Source organism: Myxine glutinosa, chromosome 1 (genome assembly GCF_964187855.1).
Source record: "Myxine glutinosa chromosome 1, kmMyxGlut1.1, whole genome shotgun sequence".
Classification (NCBI taxonomy): domain Eukaryota; kingdom Metazoa; phylum Chordata; class Myxini; order Myxiniformes; family Myxinidae; genus Myxine; species Myxine glutinosa.
Genome location: NC_136261.1, coordinates 93,358,851 through 93,382,471, shown reverse-complemented (window position 1 = coordinate 93,382,471; position 23,621 = coordinate 93,358,851). Strand labels below are relative to the sequence as shown.

At 48.8% G+C, this 23,621-nt stretch overlaps 1 protein-coding gene across 1 annotated transcript in view; it reads right to left on the bottom strand.

Annotated features, from left to right (window-relative positions):
- Nucleotides 1-15,764: 15,764 nt before the first annotated feature.
- LOC137426339 (myelin protein P0-like) overlaps nucleotides 15,765-23,621 on the bottom strand; it is a 186,592-nt gene continuing 178,735 nt past the window's right edge. Inside the window, exons 6-7 of the mRNA XM_078774700.1 lie at nucleotides 17,831-17,987; nucleotides 15,765-17,581 (exon numbers count right to left, since the gene is read on the bottom strand). Of these exons, the coding sequence (XP_078630826.1) occupies nucleotides 17,533-17,581; nucleotides 17,831-17,987 (206 nt within the window). The 3' untranslated portion in view covers nucleotides 15,765-17,532. The remainder of the gene's footprint in view (nucleotides 17,582-17,830; nucleotides 17,988-23,621) is intronic.

The following is a 23,621-nucleotide window of genomic DNA, read 5'->3' as shown; positions in this document are numbered from 1 at the left end:
GAGAACTGTGCCTGTGTCCTCGAAGGGGACGTCGGCCAACCGGAGGCCTGTGTCCGCTGTCCGGAGGGCTTGCACCGTGGGGTCGGTGGTCTGGTCGGCTGCCATGCGGGCGAAGTCCACACCCAGGTGGACGGCGTTTGCGCCGGACCGGGAGAGGCAATCGGCCAGAGCATTGTCCTTGCCCGCGACATGCCGGATGTCCGTCATAAATTCGGACATGGTGGGGAGGTGGCGCTGCTGGCGGGCCGACCACGGCTCCATAACCTTGGCCATGGTGAAGACCAGGGGTTTGTGGTCCACAAACGCCGTGAACGGGTGGCCCTCCAAAAGATGGCGGAAGTGGCGAACAGCCAGGTAAAGGCCAAGGAGCTCGTGGTTGAAAGCGCTGTACTTGCGCTCGTTAGGGCGAAGCTGCCGGCTGAAGAAGGCCAGTGGTTGCCAAGCTCCGTTCACCCACTGTTCATGCACGGCGCCCACCGCGTAGTCGGAAGCGTCCATGGTGAGGGCGATGGGTGCGTCGAGCGCCGGGTGCGCCAGCATGGTCGCGTTGGCGAGGGCCAGCTTAGCGCCCGTGAACGCTGCGTCCATCTCTGTGGTCCAGGCGACGTCGTGCTTGGCCGGCTTGCCCCGGAGGGCTTCGTACAGGGGGCGCATGAGTTGGGCGGCACGAGGCACGAACCGGTGGTAGAAATTTACCATCCCCAAAAATTCCTGTACGGCCTTGATGGAGAGAGGGCGCGGGAAACTTGTGACTGCCTCCACCTTGGTAGGCAGCAGGACGGCCCCACGCTTCGTGATGCGGTGCCCCAGGAAGTCGACGGCCGTTACGCCAAACTGGCATTTCGCCGGGTTGATGATGAGGCCGTGCTGGCCAAGGCGCTCAAAAAGCATGCGCAGGTGGACGAGGTGCTCCGCCCGGGAAGTGCTGGCAATGAGAATGTCATCCAGGTAGATGAACAGAAAGGTGAGATCGCGCAGCACACTGTCCATCAGCCGCTGGAAGGCCTGGGCCACGTTCTTAAGGCCGAACGGCATTCGGTGGAACTCGAAGAGGCCAAAAGGTGTAATTACAGCCGTCTTCGGAACATCGGCCGGCCGGACAGGTACCTGGTGGTAACCCCGAATCAGGTCGACCTTGGAGAAGATCACCCGCCCCGCCAAATGGGCGGAAAAGTCCTGTATGTGTGGTATCGGGTACCGGTCGGGGGTGGTGGCATCATTGAGGCGGCGGTAATCGCCGCATGGTCGCCATCCGCCACCCGGTTTGGGCACGATGTGCAGGGGCGAGGCCCACGCACTATTCGAGCGCCGCACAATTCCCAATCGCTCCAGCACGTCGAATTCCGCCTTCGCTACGGCGAGTTTGGCCGGGTCGAGGTGGCGAGCCCTGGCGTAGACCGGTGGACCTGTGGTCGGGATGTGGTGTCCGACGCCGTGCTTGACGGCGAAGGCCGAAAACGTCGGCTTTGTGAGGGCGGGAAACTCGGCGAGTAGGCGGGTGAAATCGTCCACGGCCGGGAGCGCGCAGGCTAGCTTGGTCGGAGCGGAGCCGCTCAATGAGCAAGCGAGCGAGCTGAAGGTCTCCGCGTTGATGAGCCGACGCCGTTTGACGTCAACCAAAAGCCCATGCGTGCAAAGAAAATCTGCACCCAGCAAGGCCATGGGCACGTTCGCCGTGATGAAGTCCCACCTGAAGCGCTGGCCCCCGAAGCAGAATGCGACGCTGCGCGAACCGAAGGTGCGGATGGAGGAACCGTTTGTGGCGACCAAGGCAGGGCCGCAAAGCGCGGCCTGTTTGTCCTCCACCGAGGCGGGTATCACGCTCAGCTGAGCGCCGGTGTCACACAAAAAACGCCGCCCGGACTCCGTGTCCGTGATAAACAGAAGGCTGCCTGAATGGCCGACGCTCATGGCAGGCAGCGAGCGCCGGCCTGGTCATTTCGCGACCTGCCGAAAGTGCACGGTGGGTGGCACGTTCTGGCCTTCTGCCCGAACCTGGCATGCTAATAGCACATGGTCCGCTCTGGTGGAGGCTCTGGTGGTCGCATTGGGTTCGGTCGACGGGGCATCGTGGCGGCCGCAGCCATCAGTGGCGCGGACTCGGCTGGTGGAGGCGCCGGTCGTGGCGCGGTAATTGCGTTGGTCGGCCCAGGGTCCCAGGCGGCCGCTCCGACATGTCGCCTGGCCGAGAAAAATTTATCGGCCTCCTTGGCCAGGACGCGAGGGTCCATGATGGGCAAATTAGCCAAAGCTAAGCGTACCTGCCCGGGTAGCAGCTGGAGGAACAGCTCGCAGAAGAGGAAGTCCGGGCTGTGGTCACCGAGAAGAGCAAGCATGTGGTCCATGCTTTCGGACGGACGGGCCTCGCCCAGCTCCGGGAGGTGTAGTAGTTGTCGTGCGCGTTCGGTCTCTGTGAGTCCAAACGCACCAAGGAGTAGGCCTTTGAGCGCGCCGTATTTGTCGGCGTCCGGCGGGTGCTGTAGGAAGCTCAGGACCCGGGCCGTGGCAGAGGCATTGAGCACGGAGACCACGTGGTGGTAGCACGTCGTGTCCTCCGTAATGTTCCGCAGGGCGAATTGAGAATCCGCTTTAGCAAAGCAAACGGCCGCGTGAGATTCCCAAAAGCCCGGGAGCTTCAAAGCTACAGCTGACTCCATCGCCGTGTTCGTAGAAAGGGGTCACCAATTGTGGGAGCTGTGCTCGCATGATAAAATCGGACAAAATGGACGACGCCAGGAATTAAGTTTCTCTGAGCTATTTATTCCAAGCTCACTCAAACAAACTCAAAAGCACTGAATAAGCCCATCGAACGGGCGGCAATATATATCAGAAACTCAACACACAAAAGCCACGCCTCTCAGGCGGGGCGTGGTATGCAAATAGATAATCCACGCCTCTCAACGGGGCGTGGTATGCAAGGCAAGCGTTCGCCCGGTAAAGGCAAGTCTGAACACGCCCGGGCGAGTCCGGACACGTGACCGCTCGCCGGTTGCGTCATCGGCCGGTGCTAGGTAATTGTGTCATGCTACCGGTAACCGCTACAATACCTTGTATCTGAAGGTCTGCTTGAATCTGGCAGTTGATCGAGGTGCTTTCTCCACCATTCAAACAATCCTTCGCTGCAATCTTCGATCAAGTTTTCTCTTGTGGCCACGTCCAGGGAGGTTGGCTACAGTGCCATGGGCCTTAAACTTCCTGATAACATTGTGTATGCTGGACACAGGAACATCAAGGTCTCTGGAGATGGACTTGTAGGCTTGAGGTTGTCCATTCTTGGCTACATTCTTGTGTCTGTCCACCTCAGACAATTCTCTGGTATTCTTTCTTTTCTCCATGCTCATCGCGGTACACACAGTGACACAAAACAGCAGAATGACTCCTTTTTTCAATTCAAACTGGTCGAATGAGTGATTTTCACCCCTCAGCCCAAATTGGGCTCAGGGTCAATGTCAATTGTCAATGTGTTGTGTTACTGTGTCGTCATGGGCGTCGTCCGGGCGGGCCTCTGGGCGTCCGGGCGTCCGTCAACTTTTGGTTTCTGTCAATTTCGAGCAGAACGGCTTATCCGATTAAATCCATTTTTGCAGTGTGTGTTGGGGTTGAGTAGAGGAAGGTTCCTTTCGAAAATGGGCGCGCTGCGATTTTCAATATGGCCGCCACGGCAGCCATCTTGAAATTGGTTTCCACCATGCATGGGCTGAGGGGTTACGCCCGCTTTGCGGTGCTATTTATTTTTATATTGCAGGCACCTGTAACTCACCACAGGTGAGTTCAATTCCAAAGTAAAGGATAATCACCTGCTTGAAATCCAATTATTTCTAACAACTTCTAAAAGGTGCCAATAATATTGTCCAGGACATTTTAGGATTTCTGTGTGGAATAAGCTAAGATTTAGTAATTTTTTCACCTTTTTTGTTTTGTTCCACTGCTATCCAAAGAAATACATTTGTGGATACCAAGAATTTTTTTTCATTTCAACAATTTTCTGGAAGAAATGGTGCATTATTTGAAAAAAGTGGCCACGACTGTACCAATGTTTGTTCACGGCATTAGAAAAATCGGGATCTAAAGGGATCTACGGGTGAAGGGTTCCCCCCACCCTCCCAAAAAGAGGTATATTTTTCATTTGTTTAAAGTCTTATGATTACCTTAGTATGATTCTACATGCTGTCCTGTCTCCGAGTACCCAACGTAATTTCAAATACCGTGATACTGTTTAAAATACCTTTAGGCTGTGTAGTATACTGCTTTATTCTACAAGGTGAGTCGTAGTCCGTCAACCCCTCTGTCCGTAAACACTTGCAACTTCTTCTCCAAAACTGCTGATTGCATTGTGACCAAACTTGGCACAGATGATATTTGGTATGTTGCAACTTAAGTTTGTTCACAGCATGAAAAATATCGGAGTCTAAGGGGGTCTACCGGGTGTCAAAGTGGATCCAGGTTTGACCTCCCCAAAATAGGAATTTGCTTTTTCCTCTGAAACTACACACACTATTTCGATGAAACTTGATCACAACCTTCATCACCCATGATGTACCAAAGCTTATTCACGGCATTAGAAAAATCGGGTCTCTGGAAGTCTACGGGGGCTGGGTAATTGGGGGGAGGGGATGGGGAGGGGGGTGAGGTGGAGGTTGCCTTGTTTGTTTTTTGTTTGTTTGAAGTCTTATGATTACGTTATTATTATTCTACATGCTGACCAAGGTCTCCAAGCAACCATTGGAATTGGTTTTAAGGACCGTGATACTGTTTAAATTACTTTTAGTCGGTCTAGTATACTGCTCTATTATACTAATCGAGCGCCCAGGAGACGAGACGGATTTATGGAAAAAGGCCATGTATAAGCTTCGAGCAACTTTTACCCAAAAATGCACCTAACATTCACATTTCTCAGAAATCAATACCTGTATGCATTGGACTACAGTGTGAAACTTAACCTGGCAGGTAAAAAGAGGAAAGAATGCGGGTGAACAGGTGAGGTAGGAGGATTCAGGGGAAATAGAGAGGGATGTGTAACAAATCCATCTTGGGTTCTTGCAAAGATGGAAATCTCTCAGTTTGGGAGTGCAGGAATATGAATAAGAAGTTTTGAATCATGATGGGGGAGTTTGTGCTCATGGAAAATGGATTTAATAACATTTTAAAATCCTGAATGGCCAAGTTGTGGTTTTACAAGAGTACACATTTCAATGTGATTCGATTAAATGAGGTAGTTTCATTTTTACATGAAAGACACATGAAAGTCCGCATGGAGTTTGCAAAAAAAGCACCTAAAGGAGTCTCAGACTGTGAGAAACAAGATTCTGTGGTCTGATGAAACCAAGATTGAACTGTTTGGCTTCCGTCTGGCCACTCTGCCATGAAGCCCAGATCGGTGGAGTGTTGCAGTGATGGTTGTCCTTCTGGAAGTTTCTCCCATCTCCACACAGGATCTCTGGAGCTCAGCCAGAGTGACCATCGGGTTCTTCGTCACCTCTATTACCAAGGCCCTTCTCCCCGGATTGCTCAGTTTGGCCGGGCGGCCAGCTCTAGGAAGAGTCCTGGTTGTTCCAAACTTCTTCAATTTAAGAATTATGGAGGCCACTGTGCTCTTCGGAACCTTTAATGCAGCAGAAATTTTTTTTAGGCTTCCCCAGATCTGTGCCTCGACACAATCCTGTCTCTGAGCTCTGCAGGCAGTTCCTTCGACCTCACGGCTTGGTTTTTGCTCTGATATGCATTGTTAGCTGTGAGACCTTATATAGACATCGTGTGCGCCTTTCCAAATCATGTCCAATCAATTGAATTTACCACAGGTGGACTCCAATCAAGGTGTAGAAACATCTCAAAGATGATCAAGACAAATGGGAGGCACCTGAGCTAAATTTCAAGTGTCATAGCAAAGGGTATGAATACTTACTTATGTCAATGTGATATTTCAGTTTTTTCGTTTTAATAAATTTGCAAAACTCTCTAAAATCCTGTTTTCTCTTTGTCATTATGGGGTATTGAGTGTAGATTGATGAGGGAAAAAATGAATTTAAACGATTTCAGCATAAGGCTGCAACATAACCAAATGTGAAAAAAGTGAAGGGGTCTGAATACTTTCTGAATGCACTGCATATATATACATATACCAGATTGGCATGAATGTATATATATGGGAGCGTATGCTGGATCAGCACGTCGCTGCGTCCTTGCACGACTCCTCACCACCGTGTGTGCTACGGAATGAGGTGTTTTTACGGCAGCCGGAGTGCAAATCCTGCCACCAACCTCCTGAGAGAGGATGCAGTACCCTGGTACTTATTTAGCTGACCTCGGAAGGATGACAGGCTGAGTCAGCCCCATCTGGTATTAATTCAACAGCTGAACAGGATTCAAACTCAGGACCTTAGGATCCCACGCCCGCCACCCTAACCATTAGGCCAACAAAAAAATTGGAAAGACTACCCTAAATACCACTGTCCAAATCCCAAATCATCGATGTAATTTATTAATAATCTGGCAGCTTAACAGTTGAAAAAAATATGAAGTATAATGGTCTTGGAACTGATTCCTGAGGTCCTAGCCAGATATCATCCCATTCACGGGATATATATATATATATATATATATATATATATATATATATATATATATATATATATATATATATATATATATATATATATATATATTGTTGTGGATATGAGAATGTTTTTTTTATTTTATTGTTGTGGTAAAATGTTGTTGTAAAAGGTTGTTGTAAAATATCACCCCTCCTCCCTCCGTTTGTGGTTGTATAAAGGTCAAAGGGCGTTCCCGTAGTTAGTCCATAAAACATACATGCAGGACACGATATATCTTTTTTTGACAGTTATATCCTTATTATGTGTATTAGTGTAAGGCTGTGTCTTCCATTAATTGAAATACTCCATTGCACCAGTGAAAGAGAATAGATCCCCTTTCCTTCCCATCCCCAAAATCTCCCTTTCCTTCCCATCCCCAAAACCTCCATTTCCATATTACATCCCCTCTCGTCATTGCTGAGCCCTCGATTCCCAATCACCTCCCCTCCAATAACCGCCATTGACCATGTGCTTTGAGTCGGAGAAGAAAGGCGTGTCTCCACCTCGTCAGAGGGGAGGAGGGGCGTGCCCACCCGTCGTCATCCAGGGCGGAGCCCGAGGGTCGCGCGACCAACCAGGGCCGAGGTGAGCACCCCGATGGGCGTGTCCAAAACGCCGGCGGCGTAATCGCTGGAGGCGCTATAAAAGGCGCAAACGGAAGTGAGTAGTGAGTTGGTCACAAGGAGTTGGTCACAAGGAGTTGGTCGCAAGGAGTTGGTCTGAGATGCACTTTGAGTTGGTCGCAAGGGTTGGTCTGAGTTGGTCACAAGGAGTTGGTCACAAGGAGTTGGTCACAAGGAGTTGGTCTGAGTCGGTTGCCAGAGGAGGGTCAGTGGTTGCGTTGGTAAGGAGTCGGTGGTCAGTTGGTTGCGGTGAGGAGTCGGTGGTGAGGAGTGAGAGAAACAAGAAAGAGTTGAGGGTTTGGACCAGACGAGTGGGACAAGGCCTGGCAAAGCACGCGACATAAACAGCAGCCAAAACAGCAGCGTGGGGCCTGGCCTGAACGGCGGCTGCTAAACGCGCCGGTTGTGCTGCGGGACCCCCTTGGACCTCCCTCTCCCTCCAGCCATCCACATCCTGCCATTCCTGCAATTCCCCGCGTGAGTCAGTGTCTTTTGTTTGTTCTGTCCTGGGTTAATTAAGTCTGTAGGTAAGCTAAAATTTGCACTGTGTCACCTGCGTCTTATGTGTTGTAAATAAAACTTGATTGCTCCTTTTTGCTTGTGTGTGTAAATAGTCAATAAATTCAGTAGTATTTCCAAACCTTTCTTTGCCTTCGTTTTCCTCTTTGCATTCGTCGCCTTTGTCTTTTCCCTATTGACTAGCTGTGGTGCGACCCGGCCAACGTTTGGGTGGAATCGGGTGAGTCGGGGATCCTGTTAGGTCGCGGTTAAATACACCACCGCTCGGTCATCATAACATCTAAACCGCGATCTGTAACAATTGGTTGTCAGGAGTTGGATTCGGACCTGGGACTAAATTTGTTAGGCCCAAATTTTGGAACACCAATTGTGTTATTAAGTAACAATTGGTGTCTGGGAGTGGGATTCGAGGCCCGAACCAAATTTTTAAAACGAATAGAGAAAAAAAAATTTGGTCAAAATTACGAGCTGCCGAAATTTGTTTTTTTTTTTAAAGAAAAACCCGAATTTTGAAATCGCGCCATGGCTGGTCAAGGCGACGGGATGCCGGTGGGAGAGATAGAGGGGTTAGGAGTAACCCAGGATCAAATGGAGGGGAGCAATGAGGAGGCGGTTGAGGGAGTATCAGACGCACAAGATGGCGTCCTCGGGCATGTGGGTGTAGCGGCACCAAATTTTGCCGCACCCGCGACCGTAGCAGCGCCAGTGGTGGATTGGAATCTCTTTATGATCCAAATGAAGGCCCTTATGGAAAAGAATAGTGAGCAATTGGGAGACCAAATTAGAGGTTTGAAAAGCAGTATGGGAGAGATGGGGGGCCAAATGGGGGTAATGAGGGACGAAGTGAGGGGTACCGGTGAGAAGTTAGACAATAATTTTGAGGGGTTAGACAACGGGATAAAAGAGGTAAAGAATGGGTTAACGGGGGTGGAAAACAGAATGGCTGCCCAGGAGAATCAGTTAGAGGGGGTGAAAAATGGGTTAATGGGGTTAGAAAATAGGATGGAGGACAAATTGCGGGAAATAGGGGAACAATCTGCCAGGGAAATCAAACGAATGGGAAACCAGATAGAGGAGGTGAAAATCGGGGTAGAAACCAAACTGGATGCTCAGAGGGATGAATTGGGACAGATGAGGGTGGCATCTACAAAAAAGAGGGAGGAAATACGACGAGGGGTAAGTGAGGAGGTTTCGGGGCTACGCGAGGAGGTAAAGCGAGGTGAGAAGCGTATGGAGAAAGAAGTGAGAAATAATACGGCAAAGTTACAAGGGGGAATAGAAGATCTGACGGAGGAGGTGGAACAGCTGACAGAGGGACAAACGAAGTTAGTGGAGCAGGTTCAAAGGAACACTGCAGTACTCGGAGGGTTAAAAGCGACACAAAAGGACATAAAAAATGAATTAATAGCGACACAGAGGCAATGTCAGATGGTACGTGAGGAACTGACAATGAGGGTGGACGAGGTGACAGAGATAATGGAGACAAAGGACCGGCAGGTGAGGATGCACATAGAGACGGTCACGGTAGCCTTAGAGGACGAACTTGAGGAGACGCACCGAGAAATAAAAGAGGTTAAACAAAAATTAGAGGAAGTGGAAGAAGAGGTGAGTGAAATTAAGAAGGGACGAACAGAAACTAAAAGAGAAATCCAGGAGGAGGTGATGGAATATGTGCAAGGTCGGTGCTCAACTCATAATGTGGTGCTCACTAACCAAATAAAAAGTTTGCAGGTGGCAAAGGAGGTGCGGAGACGATGTACGGAGGTGAGTGGCAATGTATATGATGTGAGGAAAGCTTCAGTCGGCTTGGGGATTGGTTTGGATCCGGGTGTTCGTGAGAGGCCGTTGGTGAAGTGTGCGACAGGTCAGGTGTGCGAAAAAAGAGGTGTGCGAGAATGTCCGACCATGGGGTGTGTGAGGAAAAAGTGCACGCCGAGGAGTGAGTGTGCCGTCAGGAGTGAGTCGGTCGTAGCGCGTGTGCGAGGGAGCACAGGGAAGCGCGGTGTGGTGAGTGTTACGGAGGAAGTAACGAAAAAGTGTGCGCAAGAGGATGCGCGAGAAAGGTGTGTAACGGACGGGTGCATGGGGAAAGCGCATGCTGTCAAGAGTAAGGGAGAGTGCGCGACCGAGAGTGGAGGTGAGAGTAGTGAGAGTGACACGGAGCGTGAGTTGGTTGTGGCAGGTGAGCGAGGATGTACACCTGGAATGGAAGGATGCACACCTGGAATGGTAGAGCGTGAGTGGGAATGCACGCTGGAATTGGTCGTGAGGCACGTGGTGGGGTGTGCGAGTGAAAGCACACCTGTGATGGTCACAGAGGAGGTGACCGAGGAGGGGGCACGAAGAGGTGTGTTGGTGAGGTGTGCGAGCGACGAATGTGTGCCAAGGTGTTCGGTGGTCAGGTGTGCGACCAAGTCGGTGAGCGGAATGAGTGTACCGAGGTGTGTTAGAGAAGGTACGACCTAGAGCATGGAAACGGCTGCATGTATGAGCACGAAAGGGGTAGCGTATGCATGTAAGCGTCCAGGTGAAGCATCGACGGTAACCGGTTTAAAGGTTAGAACGACGTATAGCCGAATCGGGCCCTCGGTGCGCGTCGGGCAGCTTCGCGTGCCGCGAGAACCAGCGGGGATCCGAGCCACGGCGGGTTCGAAAGGACCGCCGTGCGCGATCCACGCTGGGCCTCGCTTGGAACGGCCGCGTCCGGGCTCCACTAGGCGGAGCGGGCCGCCCGATAGGAAGGGGCGTCATGGCGACCACTTTCTATTGAGACGTGCCGGCAGGTCGAGATCGGGACATTGGATGGCTCCACGCCGAGGTGGTGCGTGGGATCTCGGCCCGGGTAAGCCCCCACCCCTGCCCCGAATGCGGGACGCATCCAGCCGCCGGCACAAAAGAATCCGCGTTCATTGCTCGGCTGTACGAAGCCGGGCTGTAGACGTGAATTGGCGCACCGAGAGGATGTAATAAGTAGACGGGTGATGAGGATAGTGTTTTGGCCCCGAAATTAGAAAAAAGCAAAATTTGATGATTGGTACGATGATTGGCAGAATTTTTGATTGGTTGGGTTTAGGTGTGCCAAATTGATAGTGAGAGACCCCCGATGTGGTGGGATGGCAAATCCACCATCCCTCACAGACGTGGGGCAAATGCGCTATAGTTTATGGGGTGTATGGCAGTGAAAACTAGCCCGGGTGGGTTAGGATATTGATAGGGCCCTAGAAGATGACATTAGGTAACGTTAAGGTTTAGTTAGTGACTGATACCTGTAGTGGGGACGCAGGTAGATTAGTGTGGATAATAATGACGTGGGAGCGCAATAGTTTAAAGGGACGACTGGGAAGCGCAAGTTTCAGAGGGGAGTAGTTAGCTGAGATGATGCCGTGTGTGTTGAGAATGGAACAGGTGTGATTGCACAGGTGTGCAACTGAACAGGTGTGTGGAGCAGTGTATGAGGGAGTAGTGGTGATTGCGTGTTGTGTTGACCAAATGGTCCAGGAAGAGGAGGAGGGTGCAGGTGGCACCAGGTAGGATTGCACAGGTGTGCAACGACAGGTGAATGAAAGACAGGTGTATGGAATAAATGGTATGGAGTATTGGAATGGATGGTCGTGGAGTGAGTATGGTGGAAATTGTGGAGTGGAGTGGATGGTGCGAAGGTGTGAATGGGGGAAGAGTGGACCCCCATCACGGATACCCGGGGCGGGTAGTGTAAGTGTTAGTTAGAGGGTATAGGTAAATTGTGGTTGGATATTGGCATCTGTGGTGCGAGGTGAAAGAATGGTATTTGGATGGGTGTATTAGTGTTGTGGAAATGGCTGGGCGTGTAGCCTGTTAGTGTGTGTAGATGGTTGGGCGCTCCACCACTGTGAGGATGTCGGCCAGGTGAGGCCGCAGGTGGGCTCTGGGAGCCGGTAGTAGTTGTTGTGGATGGGGCCCGAGGATCCGGAGGACGGACCCGGGTAGCCCAGTGCCAGAGGGCACCGAGTGGGGTGACAGAGCCAGGAGGGGCTGTCCCCAGTTAGATAGGTTAGGGTGAGGAGCAGGTAAGCTCGGGTGGCAACTGCAGTGGTGGAGGTGTGCAGGTGGGTAGACCTGCTGGGAGAGCTACACGTCGCAGCCCAGAAATTGTGCGAGGCACCGGGAGAGGAATCGGGGGAGTGAGACCCCAAATTGAGAAGCACCACAGTTTGGGCAATGGGAATTGGTTTTTAGAACCCATAGTGTAAGTTGGCCAATGGATTGGCAGGGGAAGACCCCGGGTAGTGTAAAGTGTGTTAAAATCATTTAGAGGATAGTTAGGATGAAGGATCTCCTCGCACCATCTGCATCCACTCACCTGAGGTGACAGGTACTCCGCACCATGCCATGTTTAATTATTTTTTACTGTGCAAATGTTTGGATTGTGAGACGCATCATGACGTGGGTGTGACATTGTGCTTTGATGTTCCATCTCTGCCTCCTTATGAGGATTGATGATGAATTTGGTGATGGCAAATTTTGAAGTAGAGGGATTGTGGAGACGAATTTGGTATAGGGGAAATATGGGGAAGACGTGACAGTAGTGACGAATTTGTAAATGTGTAGATTTTTGTACATATGGGGTAAGGGCAAGGGTAGGGTAGGTGACAGGGGGGTGACGTACGGTAGGGACGAGCTTTCTCACTTCGCCCTCCGTACGCATTTCGCCTTGCATTGCCTTATTGATGTGTACCCTTGTGACCTTACCCCTCGCTCAATTGTCTTTCCCCTTTTGTCTCCCACATGACCTGTGCGCCATTGGGCGCCGAGGGGAGCGTGCGTGGGTCGGCCATTGTGTGCCCGAAATTCCCAGAACCAGCTGTCTGCATCGATGCACCACATTATGGACCACATGTCTGTGGCCGAGCACCACTTATGGACCCCATGGGTTGGGGCATGGCACCTCTGCTGGAACCGGCCATGAGGGCCTGAAATCTTGCTGGCGGACCTTGGCCACAGGGCACCGATGCCCCACAGGTGAACCACACTAGTCGGCCCTGTGGGCCATAAATAAAATAAATAAAAAGGACACATTGGGTGCAAGTTTTAATACAAATAGGCCGCCAGTAAGCAAAGCAAAATGAAAATGACAACATCTGGAAGACAAATAATAATCACCAGCAGAGGGAGCCGAAGAGCAAGAGATCACCTGCAGGGTTAGGGGTTGTTGAATTTATTTTATTGTTGAACATTGATGAACAATGGTGACTGCACCGATTGGTGCTTGGGCTTGTATTGGTGCGTTTTTGGGTGCGTTCATGGTGCGTCGATGCAGAGCAGACTGTCTCCCCCCCAGAAAGAACAATCACAGGTCCTGGGTTAGTTTTGTGAATAAAAATAGCGTCATTGTAAATAATGCTTCCCACCGTCAGTGTATAGTTTGAAGACCATTCCGCAATTCGGTTAACTGTGGGCGTAAGTCTGTTAGGCAGGGTGCAATGGAGCAGCGGGACACATTTATTTATGTTTTAAAACTGTCGCACTCAGGGTCAGGTTAAAAGTAGAGGGAACTACACCTACGTGCCACACTAAGGTAAAAGTTATAGGCCCGGGACGTGCCTAAGGGGAGGAGGGTGCAGTGTTGTGGATATGAGAATGTTTTTTTTATTTTATTGTTGTGGTAAAATGTTGTTGTAAAAGGTTGTTGTAAAATATCACCCCTCCTCCCTCCGTTTGTGGTTGTATAAAGGTCAAAGGGCGTTCCCGTAGTTAGTCCATAAAACATACATGCAGGACACGATATATCTTTTTTTGACAGTTATATCCTTATTATGTGTATTAGTGTAAGGCTGTGTCTTCCATTAATTGAAATACTCCATTGCACCAGTGAAAGAGAATAGATCCCCTTTCCTTCCCATCCCCAAAATCTCCCTTTCCTTCCTATCCCCAAAACCTCCATTTCCATATTACATCCCCTCTCGTCATTGCTGAGCCCTCGATTCCCAATCACCTCCCCTCCAATAACCGCCATTGACCATGTGCTTTGAGTCGGAGAAGAAAGGCGTGTCTCCACCTCGTCAGAGGGGAGGAGGGGCGTGCCCGCCCGTCGTCATCCAGGGCGGAGCCCGAGGGTCGCGCGACCAACCAGGGCCGAGGTGAGCACCCCGATGGGCGTGTCCAAAACGCCGGCGGCGTAATCGCTGGAGGCGCTATAAAAGGCGCAAACGGAAGTGAGTAGTGAGTTGGTCACAAGGAGTTGGTCACAAGGAGTTGGTCGCAAGGAGTTGGTCTGAGATGCACTTTGAGTTGGTCGCAAGGGTTGGTCTGAGTTGGTCACAAGGAGTTGGTCACAAGGAGTTGGTCTGAGTTGGTTGCCAGAGGAGGGTCAGTGGTTGCGTTGGTAAGGAGTCGGTGGTCAGTTGGTTGCGGTGAGGAGTCGGTGGTGAGGAGTGAGAGAAACAAGAAAGAGTTGAGGGTTTGGACCAGACGAGTGGGACAAGGCCTGGCAAAGCACGCGACGTAAACAGCAGCCAAAACAGCAGCGTGGGGCCTGGCCTGAACGGCAGCTGCTAAACGCGCCGGTTGTGCTGCGGGACCCCCCTTGGACCTCCCTCTCCCTCCAGCCATCCACATCCTGCCATTCCTGCAATTCTCCGCGTGAGTCAGTGTCTTTTGTTTGTTCTGTCCTGGGTTAATTAAGTCTGTCGGTAAGCTAAAATTTGCACTGTGTCACCTGCGTCTTATGTGTTGTAAATAAAACTTGATTGCTCCTTTTTGCTTGTGTGTGTAAATAGTCAATAAATTCAGTAGTATTTCCAAACCTTTCTTTGCCTTCGTTTTCCTCTTTGCATTCGTCGCCTTTGTCTTTTCCCTATTGACTAGCTGTGGTGCGACCCGGCCAACGTTTGGGTGGAATCGGGTGAGTCGGGGATCCTGTTAGGTCGCGGTTAAATACACCACCGCTCGGTCATCATAACATCTAAACCGCGATCTGTAACAATATATATATATATATATATATATATATATATATATATATATATATATATATATATATGAGACAGAGAGAGACACAGAGAGAGAGAGAGAGAGAGAGAGAGAGACAGAGAGACAGAGAGAGTAAGAGAGACAGAGAGACAGAGAGACAGAGAGACAGAGAGACAGAGAGACAGAGAGAAAGAGAGAGAAACACAACACTAGTAGAGAACAGGGACATCGGGAGATATTTAGAAGGCAGAGGGCTGTAGCGGGGCACATGGGATAAACAAATGGACACGATGAGGACTTTCAGGAAAGAAAACGGAATTTGAAGGAGGGAGATTTGGGGTGGATTAATGGGGGTAGAAAAGATCAAGGTTTTGGATGGGGGAAGATAAGAGATGGTGGTGAACAGCTGTTTTAAAGACCTGGAGGGATGGAGTGGGATTGAAGAGAGTGTGGGAATTTGTTGCAGAGGCGGGAAAACAGAGGAATGAAAGAGTGAAGGTGAGCAGAGAGTCTTGATTTTGGCAGTTTCACCAGAAAAGGGTTTCTGGCAGATCTTGTGCATCCTGCAGGAATATTTGGAGGACAGAGCACAGACAGAGCAGGGGGCACTGGATACAAGGCCAGAAAGGAGTCAGTAGAAGATTGACAGACCGCCAACCTGTCTGCGGTGAGAGAGTGAAAGGCCCTCAGAATCAGCTTCATCGTGGGAGATACCAATATGGGATACCAAAGGCTTAAAAAACAATCCTGGATGACAACCTTAAAAATCCTCATCCGCTCTGCTCTTTCACTGTTCCTGTACCCAATGTATCCCTGGGAAATTAATATCCATCAAAATCAACACTCCTCCATTTTCACAGAACCTTCTGAATTCTTCATGAACTCCTCTCTCTTGCTATTTCCTCTTACCAGGAGCCATATAGATGCATCCTAAAAGTATGTTATTATTCTTACCATATCCAACTCAATCCAACCAGAATCCTCTACATTGACCCCCTCCTTAAGATCATTCATATTAACCTCTCTTTCTTTTGTCGTCTTTCCCCAGAAAATGCTTCTATTTTGTAATGAAAAACAAGTGCACAGTACAAAAGCACAATCGTTTATTCCATAGTCAGAATGTGGTTAATTTTAAAAATAATACCTGACGTTTGTTGAAAAAAAAAAAAACTAATCTGATCAATCCCAATTAAAATAAAATTCTTGTCTCATCTCACATTGAGTTAATTAGACATCAACTGTTCAGCTCTTTGGAAAACCTGAATGCTATGAAGCAAACCTTCCAACATTCGAGGGGCGACCATATTCTACTGTAACCAGTGTTTAAGACATTGATTATATGCATTAAAAATACATTTTAAAATAAAAACCTTGTTCCCTTAAATGAAACTAGAGGTTTTTGTTGTTGTTTTTTGGGGGGGTTTTTTGTATACAGAGTCGAGGCTCGTGAAAGAGCTAACATTTATCAAACAAACAAATCAAACAAACAAGCAAACAAAGTATATAAAAAGGGGAGCGGTCGACAAGATGGGGAGAGAAGGGGAGGAAGCACACAAACACAACATTTGAGAGCAGAGACATCGGGAGATGTGTGGGAGGGAGAGGGCCTGGGGGGAGGCAGGACAGGTATCTAGAGGTTCCAGGAAACCTGAACTCAACTGGTCTATATCAATATCGTTAGAATATGCATAATAGAACCACAAACTATATAGTTTATATGTGCTAAAAATATATGACAAAAATTGATTTTTCAATATGGCCGCCCTGCCGCGCCCATTTTTGGGCATGCAACGCCCAAATGCAATCCCAAAATACTTTATGTCTCAAAGATGCTGCATAACAAGTTTCATCAAATATAATCAATGTTTGTGACTTTTAGAGCGTAGACGTCGAATTGTTTACAGACGACAGACAGACAGACAGACAGACGACAGACGGACGACAGACGGACGACGGACGACGGACACTGGGTGTCGACAAAAACTCAGCTGGACATAGTCCAGTTGAGATAAAATCTAAAGTTTAAAATTGAAACAGTGTCAAACTAGAACGCCAATCAGTAGAGAGCATATCTCCGCCTGGTTGGCCATATTACTCAATGGTGAAGAATCACTTTAAAAAATTGCACTAGCTGAATCCGGATCCAGATCCTCACCAAAATTGAATCGATTCTTCCTCGTCACACACACACAACCTGTCCAACAAATTTCGTCCAAATCCGTCCACAACTTTTTGAGATATCCTGTTATGTATCGTTTTTGGCCCGATCTCCCAATGGTGAAGAATCACTTAAAAATTCTAGTAGCCGGATCCGAATCAGGATCTTCACTAAAATCTAATCATTTCGTCCGTGTCACATACGCTATATCTCTGCTAAATTTCGTCCGAATCCGTCGACAACCTTTTCAGACATTTTGTTCACAAAAGGATAGACAAACTGACAAACAAACAGACAGGGGTGAAAACATAACCTCCATCCACCTTTGGTGGTGGAGGTAATGAAAGTTTACCATTAGCATGGCAATTGCCTTAAACACGTTAGCTTGTTTAAATCTCACATATTGTAATAAAACATAAAAAGTAAAAGGTTAAATTGAAGGATATATTGCAAGACAGTTTGGACATCATTCCAGTCTTCCCTCTACTTCAAAACTTCTGTAAATCACAAATATTCCATAACTAGGCCGAGAATGCTATGAACAACAACAAAAAAAAGCAGACGCGTCGTCAATCACAACAACGTAAGTGCGAGCAAGCTGTTTAAAGAAAGAATCAATAATTCGATGTGGAGGAACGCATATTGATGAAGAATCATTTCTGATTTGTAGGAAATGCCTCTTGTTTACGATCTACACTTTTTCCTCATTTGAATGATCTTCATTGCCTTTTAAGGGGGTCCTGAAATAAAAATGAAAATGTTATTTCAAGCAAATCTCACACACATTGACAAAAGCGAACATGGCACAATGAAGTAGGAAAGAACACGAGACTCGAATGGAGTCATATTACAAGGTACTCTTACAACCAGGTAAGATACCTGAGCATCATACTTCAAAAAAGCAACTCATTCCAACAGGTTCTACAGATTTTCACTCTATTATTTTCTGTTCATAGCCTTCCCTCGAGCTCAGCAAATAAAGTACTCACCCATTGCCTCTTTCCTCCTTTTGTCGTCTACGTACCAATACTATCACAGTGCACGCTAATATTATTGCCATGCACACGACGACGCCAATAAAAACCAACTTGGATTCGGTGTCAAACAAAACTCCTTTGTCTTCTTTTATCAGATAGGAAGCTTCACCTGTAACATATAATAAATATCCTTCATTGATTGGCATGTACCAAGGAATGTCCAGCATGCATGCAAATCCAGAACACTGACATTTTTCCATCCTAATAGATGTGGCTGACATTGGTATCAGTGGTGCAAAAGTTGTTGCGCAATATTTGCTTGGCAAGTAGATTAGTTTAGCGCGCATATTCAAAACACAGCCTGGTGTTGGCTTAGCGGTTAGGGTGCCGGCTTGGGATCCTGGGTTAGAATCCCGGTCTATCGCTGAATTAATGCCATGGGGGTTGACTCAGCCTGTCATCCTTCCGAGGTCGGCAAATTGAGTACCAGTTCACTGGTAATTCCCTGTGTGTCGCAAGTGGTGACTAACATGGTTGGTGGCACGAAGGGCAGCAAACATTGCTTCAAAAAGGGGACAACGGTACCCGACAAAGGCCAACCCCTGCTCTGCAGGGAAAAATGGCCTCCAAAGGTGGTTCTATCCCAAACAGCTGGTTTATTGAGGGATGGCAGGATGGCCTGAAGTTACGCGTGCGACTCTGAGCTGCCCAGCCTGGGTTCGAATCCCGACCCAGCTAATATACAGTCAGCCTGGTATGTCACGGGCAGCGGGATGTTAATCCGAGTGTCCTACTACCGACACCAGTTGGTGGACGTTAAACATCCCATGGTGTCCTTTACGAAGAGTAGCCGAGCTTTCGCCAGCATCCCTTGCCAAATTCCAAATTCCTGCTCCAACCATCAAAGAGCATTGCAGCACCCTGGAAAAAAATCAAAATACTCCTACAATGGTGAAAATAATTCCACGAATACTCTTGAATAAATATTATTTATTTAACATGTGAATACAATTTCCAAGTGTCAATCGGGAGTGCTAAGACGAAGGACATTAAAGGTCTATGGTTAAACGTTAAAGAGGGTCAAGGCTCAAAGCAATTAAAGGACATTTTGTTTCTCTGCTGCAAAAGATACGAAAAATTAAGGAGTATTTCAAGGAGAGAGAGAAACGAGAAACAGCTGCGGATGATGATTATTTCAAGGAGAGAGAGAAACGAGAAACAGCTGCGCATGATGATAACGATGCTGGTTCAGCCATGAGGAGGAAACTGTTGATCATGGTCTGCCAGTGGAAGAGCATTGACGAGAGTTTCAGGAGTTTGGGGATTGCTAAGGGTTCAGCTACTTGTCAAAATAAAAACCCAAATTTTTTTTCTCTTCTTGTGCTCAGATCACTCGAGGAAAGACAGATCTGTTTTCTTGTCCACTGTAGAACGGTGAATGCCATCTGTGACGGGTTCCATCACCATCTTCTGGAAATGCTTACTGCTTTGCTTGCAATACTTCTTTCTACCAAAGCACATGCCTTAATATGAAGGAATCAGTGAGGGCAAACACCCAAATGCCTTCATGAGAAAAGCTTGGAATATCAAAACTGCTTTGAGGATCGAAAAATAGAAATGACGCGTCAAGGCAGCAGGAAGAGTTGATGCAGATCAAGCTCAGCAGTTTCAATGAAAGTGTCATGTGTGTCGTAGCGGTCATCAGGTTCGCAAGTGAGTGAGGGCTCGCATCCAATGGCCACGATGGAAACCACATCTTTTTAGACTTAGCAGCTGATTGCTCAATTTGATCCATTTTCTGCAGGTCATAAGGCGACATTCAGACAAAAGGGCAATGGTAATCCCTCCTATCTGTCATCAAGTATTTGCAAAGAACTCATCGATTTGATTGGCCAGATTCAACACATGATTTATCACGTCTTGATCAGTTGATTTTCATATTCAATTTTGGTATTTAATGAGAGAATCATACAGGATCAAGCCTTGCTGACTGTTTACTTGTGTTACATATTTATGTGAATGTATGGGAATTACCATTCAGGTCTTTGCTTATCCGTGTGGAGTATATTAAGTTGTTGTGGTTGGAGGGTCAGGAGCCCTTCGGAGGGAGTGGCCGGAAACGGAAGTGGCCGGAAACGGAAGTGACCGAAAAGGGAAGAAGAAAAGACACGAGGGAACAGGACGAGTATTCTTCTTGATCTTCCTCGCCCCGCGACGACAAAAGGTGGAATCGACCTCGCGCTGCGTGGAAAACAGAGGCGTTCCGAAACCCGTTTGGCGAGAGGAGTTACCTGGACGCGTAACTACCTTTTGACACGTCAAGTCCCCGTGAGTTCGTGCACGGAACCAAGCGGTCGCACGTTGGGCCACGCGCGCGTTGCAAACCGCGCTTGGTTTTGCCCCGTCTACAAGGACGCGTACGGGTCGCACGTTGAGCCTCGCACGCGTTGCAAACCGCGCTTGGTTTGCCCCGTCTACAAGGACGCGTACGGGTCGCACGTCGAGCCTCGCACGCGTTGCAACCCGCGCTTGGTTTTGCCCCGTCTACAAGGACGCGTACGGGTCGCACTTTGGGGCCTCGCGCGCGTTGGAAGCCGCGCTGGATTTTGCCCCGTTGCTTGGCAAGGAGGGGCGCTGCAGCAGCTGTCCCCGGTACGAGACGGCACGTTTGGAGCACGTCCGCCCGGGGTTCGTTCAACCGCCCGTGTGCGGAGACGAGAGACATTGTGAGAGACATTGACCACGGAGGGAGTCAGGAGTGGGGCTCACGTGAGGAATATATAAGATGGCCATCTTAGAGTTAGTGTAGATGAGTTTGCATCTTTGTAACATTGATTGTGCATGGTTGATGGTTGTTGATTGCTCAGGGAATATATTATTGATTATTCCGGATCCTTGGTGTGGGGTTTCTTCTTGACCGGAATTCATATGGGTTGCGTTACGAAAGCTCATATATATCATCCTACTTGCTGGCGAAGGTCCTCTCACGGTCCGGGGGTCACCGAGACCAGGTAGTCACCGAGGGGACCACGTAACAGAATTGGGGGCTCGTCCAAATTACGATTTGCGGTTTCGCAATTGGGTCTACGTCCGGGATTTAAAATTGTATAAAATAATAAAATAATAATTTTTAGTAATTAAAATTTATTAATTAATTATTAATTGGTAATTTTTTTTGTTTTGAGAAAATGCGGTAAAATCTTGGGTGAAGGTTAACAGGTGTTAACGATAGGCACCATGGCGTTTGTGGCACAGAACTTTGGGGTAACACCGAGTGAGGCACAGTTCCGAGCGTTGCTAAAGTCGGACCTCTTGAAATTGGCCAAACATTTTAACTTGGAGGTCCGAACTAATTTGAGGAAGGCAGAGTTGCAGGCCACGGTGATACAATCTATGGTGGGATTAGGAACATGGGACGAGTTAGCCTGGGAGTGGCTACCCGAAGAACCAGAAGACGTTGAGCTCCGGAAACTGGAGTTGCAGTTACGGAGCCAGGAACGGATTAAAGAAGAAGAAAGGAAAGCAGCAAAGGAAAGAGCAGAAGAAGAAAGGAAAGCAGAAAAGGAAAGAGCAGAAGAAGAAAGGAAAGCAGAAAAGGAAAGAGCAGAAGAAGAAAGGAAAGCAGAAGAGAGGAGGGAAGAGAAACAAGCGGAGGAAAGGAGAGTGGAACGAGAACTCCAGGAAAGGTTAAAAGAAGAAGAAAGGAAAGCAGAAGCAGAGGAAAGGAGAGTGGAACGAGAACTCCAGGAAAGGTTAGAAGGGAGAAAAGCAGAGGAGAGGAGAGCTGCAAGGGACCTCGAAGCAGAGGAGAGAAAAGCGGAAAGGGAATTAAAGGAACGTGACATGGAGCTTCAGCAAGAAATCAAATTCAAGGAGCTGGAGTTAATGAGAGAACGGGGAGAGGCACCACCCTTGCTGACGGGGTCGACACCTAACCAGAAAACCTGGGATGTGGGCAGACATGTGAGGCTGGTTCCACCGTTCAGTGAAAAAGAAGTCGCGAAATTTTTTCCACACTTTGAGAAAGTGGCTCGACAATTAAACTGGCCGGAGGAGGCATGGACCATACTCGTGCAAAGTGTGCTGGTGGGGAAAGCTCAGGAAATTTATTCGGCGCTACCAATGGACCAATGTGCAGATTATGAGGTACTGAAGAAGCACATCCTCAAGGCCTATGAGTTGGTTCCGGAAGCTTACAGGCAAAAATTCAGGAATGCCAGGAAGAGGGAGAGTGAGACCCATGTGGAGTTTGCCAGAGTGAAAGAAAACATGTTTGATCGGTGGTGTGAGTCAAAAGGAGTCGGGAAAGACTTCGAGGCATTGCGGGACTTGATCCTGGTGGAGGAATTCCAGCAGTGTGTCCACGAGGACATCAAAGTGTACCTGCAGGAAAAGAAGGTACCAAAGTTGTGGGACGCAGCCACCATGGCAGATGATTATGCCTTAACCCACCGAATAGGGGTCCACGAACCTAACTCCTCGCCTAGATCTCCGCAGGGGAGGTGGGGAACAGCAGGTGCGGAGAACGACCATACATGGCGGCGGCCTCGAGATGATTATGGGGACAACTATGATACCCCACCGGTTCGAAATCAGAGGGATGCGGGCCCAAGACAAACTTATAGTTCGGGGGGCCCGAGGCAGACCCCGAGTTTTTCCTCCGGACCTACTTGCGCGTTTTGCAAGAAACCTGGACACTTGATGTCCAGTTGTTACCTCATGAAAAGGGACAACCCAGAGCGGAGTCCGACTATTACAACTCCGAATGCGATGGCTAGCGTAAGAAATCGCCATCAAAAGGGTTACCAACCATTTATTTCAGAGGGGTTTGTGTCACTGGATGGAGCCTCGACTAACCGGAGACCGGTTAGGATATTGAGGGACACAGGGGCCCATCAATCTTTAATGCTTGAAGGCATTTTGCCATGGTCCGAGGAGACGGCAACGGGGGATAGTGTTCGTTTACAGGGGATCGGGGGTGGTGTTAGTGCTCCCCTTCAGGTCATCCAGTTGGAGTCCGATTTGGTGTCAGGACCGGTCACCGTCGGTTTACAAGCCACGCTTCCTGTAGAGGGTGTATCTGTGGTTATCGGGAATGATTTGGCCGGGGGTCAAGTTTATGGTAACCTGAGGGTTGGTAAAGAGCCCAGCAGGGAGAATAACACCACACCAGCTCGGGATGGCGACAAAAGTGCCAAGTTGTTTGTAGGGGGACTGAACTTCAAAACAGAGGAAGAAATTCTGACCTCTGTCTTCAACAGATATGGGCCGCTGGTGGAAGTGCGGGTGGTAAGAGACTGGGAAACGCAACAGTCAAGAGGGTTCGGCTTTGTCACGTTTGCCAGCACAAAAGACGCCAGAGAGGCAGAGAAGAATTGGAATGGCAAGGATTTGGAGGGTCGGACCATAACAGTAGGGAAGGCATTTCGTAGGCGTCGAGAGGTCTACAGGAGAGGACAACTGGGCGGTAGTTTTGGTGGGGGCCGCAATCAAAATTATTATGGAGGCTCCCTGAGTTACGGCCGCTCCCGAAGGAAGGATTGGCAAAGTAGGGGCCGAGAAGGAGACCGCTATTCATGGGACTACAGGGACCAGTGGTCCCACCCTAATTATTAGGGAAGTTCTGAGAAGTTGAAGCACTGAAGGCGGCGGAGCCGCCGAGCCAAGATTCCTACACGAATTAACCGTGAACGCCGTTCCTAAAGGCATCCATGTAGTGAACTTTCATGCACGGACTAACCGTGAACTCCACGTTCCTCAAGGCGCCCCTGTAGAGAACTTTCCTGCACGGACTAACCGTGAA